The sequence below is a fragment of the Pteropus vampyrus genome, unplaced genomic scaffold, assembly GCF_000151845.1.
Source record: "Pteropus vampyrus isolate Shadow unplaced genomic scaffold, Pvam_2.0 Scaffold157, whole genome shotgun sequence".
Lineage (NCBI taxonomy): Eukaryota > Metazoa > Chordata > Mammalia > Chiroptera > Pteropodidae > Pteropus > Pteropus vampyrus.
The window spans coordinates 574270-576518 of record NW_011888938.1 but is presented as its reverse complement, the minus strand read 5'-3'; the positions used below and the strand labels follow the sequence as shown (position 1 = coordinate 576518).

The following is a 2249-nucleotide window of genomic DNA, read 5'->3' as shown; positions in this document are numbered from 1 at the left end:
TGGATGACAAGAAAAGCCCTGGGGTACAGCCCACCAGGTGGGGAGCCTAGCCATGTGCTCACGCAGGCAGTAGGGAGGGCGGGTTCTGGGTCAGCTCCACTTGGGGACTCTCTGAAGCTCCCACACCTCCTGGGCTGTGGGAAGGCCCTGCTTCTAGCCTTAGCATCATGGGAGTCCCCTCATGTTGTCCCTCTGCCAGCAGGTGCCCAGGCCAGGCAAGTGGGGGAGGGGCTGGGGCCTTCCCTCACCTCGGAGCCTTGGAGGCCTGTGTTAATAAAGGTTGTCTTTGTGAAGGTCCAGGCCCGCCTGCTGCCCTTATTCTTTTGGGAGACTTTGGCTGCCAGATATCTGTTCCCAAAACTTGAGCCTCTCCTCAGTGCAGTGTGGCCCCCTGACTCCGGCACACACAGCCCATCCTTTGCTGGGGGCCTCTGCCTGCTGGTCCTGGTCTTTACTACCCCCTGGTGTCTAGCACAAGGCCTGGCCCAGGGAGCTGTCCTTCCTGGGCGTGGGTCCATCAGCCAGCGCTGTGCCCCAGCTGCGTGGTTCCAAATTCTGCTCGGCCTGATGGCACCACTGCTTCCTGCTCCCCCTGGCCACACGCAAGCGTGCCCACTTCCGGCTTTCTGGGTGGCCTGGGCGTGTGTGACAGTATGCACTGGTTGAGAATGTACGTCGACACCGGGCTACTCCCTAGGAAAATACCCCAGTGGCTCCTTCTCTCTCCCCAGCCTGGACTCCCCAGGACGGACGAGCTCACACTCTATGTCTGGGCTGTGAACAGCCCTGGCTCAGGCTGCCACTGAGCGGGAAGCTCTATCCTGCCACCCCTCATCACCTCCCAGGACCCACTGGGTTTCCCTGCCAGCCGCTAGCTGCCCGAGGGAACTTGCAAGTTCTCATGGGTTGGAGTTTTCCAAGCCGAACAGGAGACCAGATCCCCGAGGCTCTTCCCAGCTCCTGCCCTACCCTTTACCCCTCCCAGGCTCTTGGCCCCTCAGGGAAACCAGACCCAACAGCCGTAGCACTCACCCCTCCTGCTGTGTCCAGGCCCCTGAGCACAGTTCCAGGCCCCAGAGAGCAGGCCAGTGTCCCACCTCCCACTGCAGCTACCAGTGTGCCAGCCCTGGGCGGGAGGGGGCTACACCAGACACCGGGAGGTCCCTCTCTGGGCAGGGGGGTGGCTGGGAGGGCAACTGGGGCCGTGGGGGGTGAACCTGGACCACTGGAGCTGCAAGGTGGAGGTGCCGCCCAGGGCCACCTCCTTTACCTCTGAGCACAGACTCTGGGTCCCCGTCACACCCTGTGTGGGCTGTTCGCTGCTGCCAGTGCTTTGGGGGAGCCCCACAGTCTCCACCCCTGCACCCCCTTCTTAGGCTAAGGACCACGCAAGGAGGCGGCTTCGTCCAGTGCTGTTTATTGAGTCCGTCGTCAGAAAAGACCCATTCATCACAAAGGGGGCAGGCTGAGCTCAGCCAGGGGCGGGTGTGCTGGGAGGGGTTGCAGGCCCGCAGAGGACAGACAGGCTGCCGAGCCAGTCCCTCACTCCGGACACGCTCGACAGGTGCTGGGGATGGCATCCAGCAGGACTCTGTCCCTCCACAAGCGGTGCCTCCCAACCAGAGCTGGAGAGGGAGACCCAGATGGCCCCAAGGGACAGCGCTCCAGGTGCCCCGGGCTTGGGGCCCGAACACCAGCCCGATTTTGAGGCCCGAGGGAGGGAGGGAGGATGGGTTATGGGGCCTGAGTCTGGCAGGGCAGAGGTGGGTTGTCCTGGCAGGGCTGCAGTCAGAAGTAGAGGGCTGGCTCACTGCGGAAGTCCGAGAGGTCCTTGGGACTGGCGGGGGTGAGCTGAAGGGCGGGAAGGTAACCGATGGGGGCTCGTTCAGGTGTTAGAGACCCCCCTCCACCCGGGCCGGAGCCCCACTCACCATGACCTCCTTCTGTGCAGGCTCCACCTCATTTGGAGCTGGCTCCAGCGTCTGCTCCGGCCACTTGCTGAAGGCCACGGAGTGCTTTGGAGTGTAGCTGGACAGGCCTGCAGGCCAAGGGGCACACATGTGGGTATGTGAGGGCACAGACCCTGGCCCAGGCTGCCCGGACAGATGGGCACACTCACCTGAGCGGCTGTCTGGCAGCCGAGGGCTCTCGGGCGCCACGCTGCTTACGAAGGTGGCCCGGGGCAGGAAGAGCATGAAGGGCTGCTCCGCCACCCCATTCAGGCTGGGCCCCTCCTCCTCTTCCTCCGC

The 2249-nt window shown here is 63.9% G+C and overlaps 1 protein-coding gene across 1 annotated transcript in view; it reads right to left on the bottom strand.

Annotated features, from left to right (window-relative positions):
* Positions 1 to 1401: 1401 nt before the first annotated feature.
* The window catches only part of TPRN (taperin), a 12871-nt gene continuing 12023 nt past the window's right edge, over positions 1402 to 2249 (bottom strand). Inside the window, exons 4-6 of the mRNA XM_023536452.1 lie at positions 2120 to 2249; positions 1932 to 2038; positions 1402 to 1851 (exon numbers count right to left, since the gene is read on the bottom strand). The exon at positions 2120 to 2249 is cut by the window's right edge and continues 1 nt beyond it. Coding sequence (XP_023392220.1) covers positions 1789 to 1851; positions 1932 to 2038; positions 2120 to 2249 — 300 coding nt within the window. The 3' untranslated portion in view covers positions 1402 to 1788. The remainder of the gene's footprint in view (positions 1852 to 1931; positions 2039 to 2119) is intronic.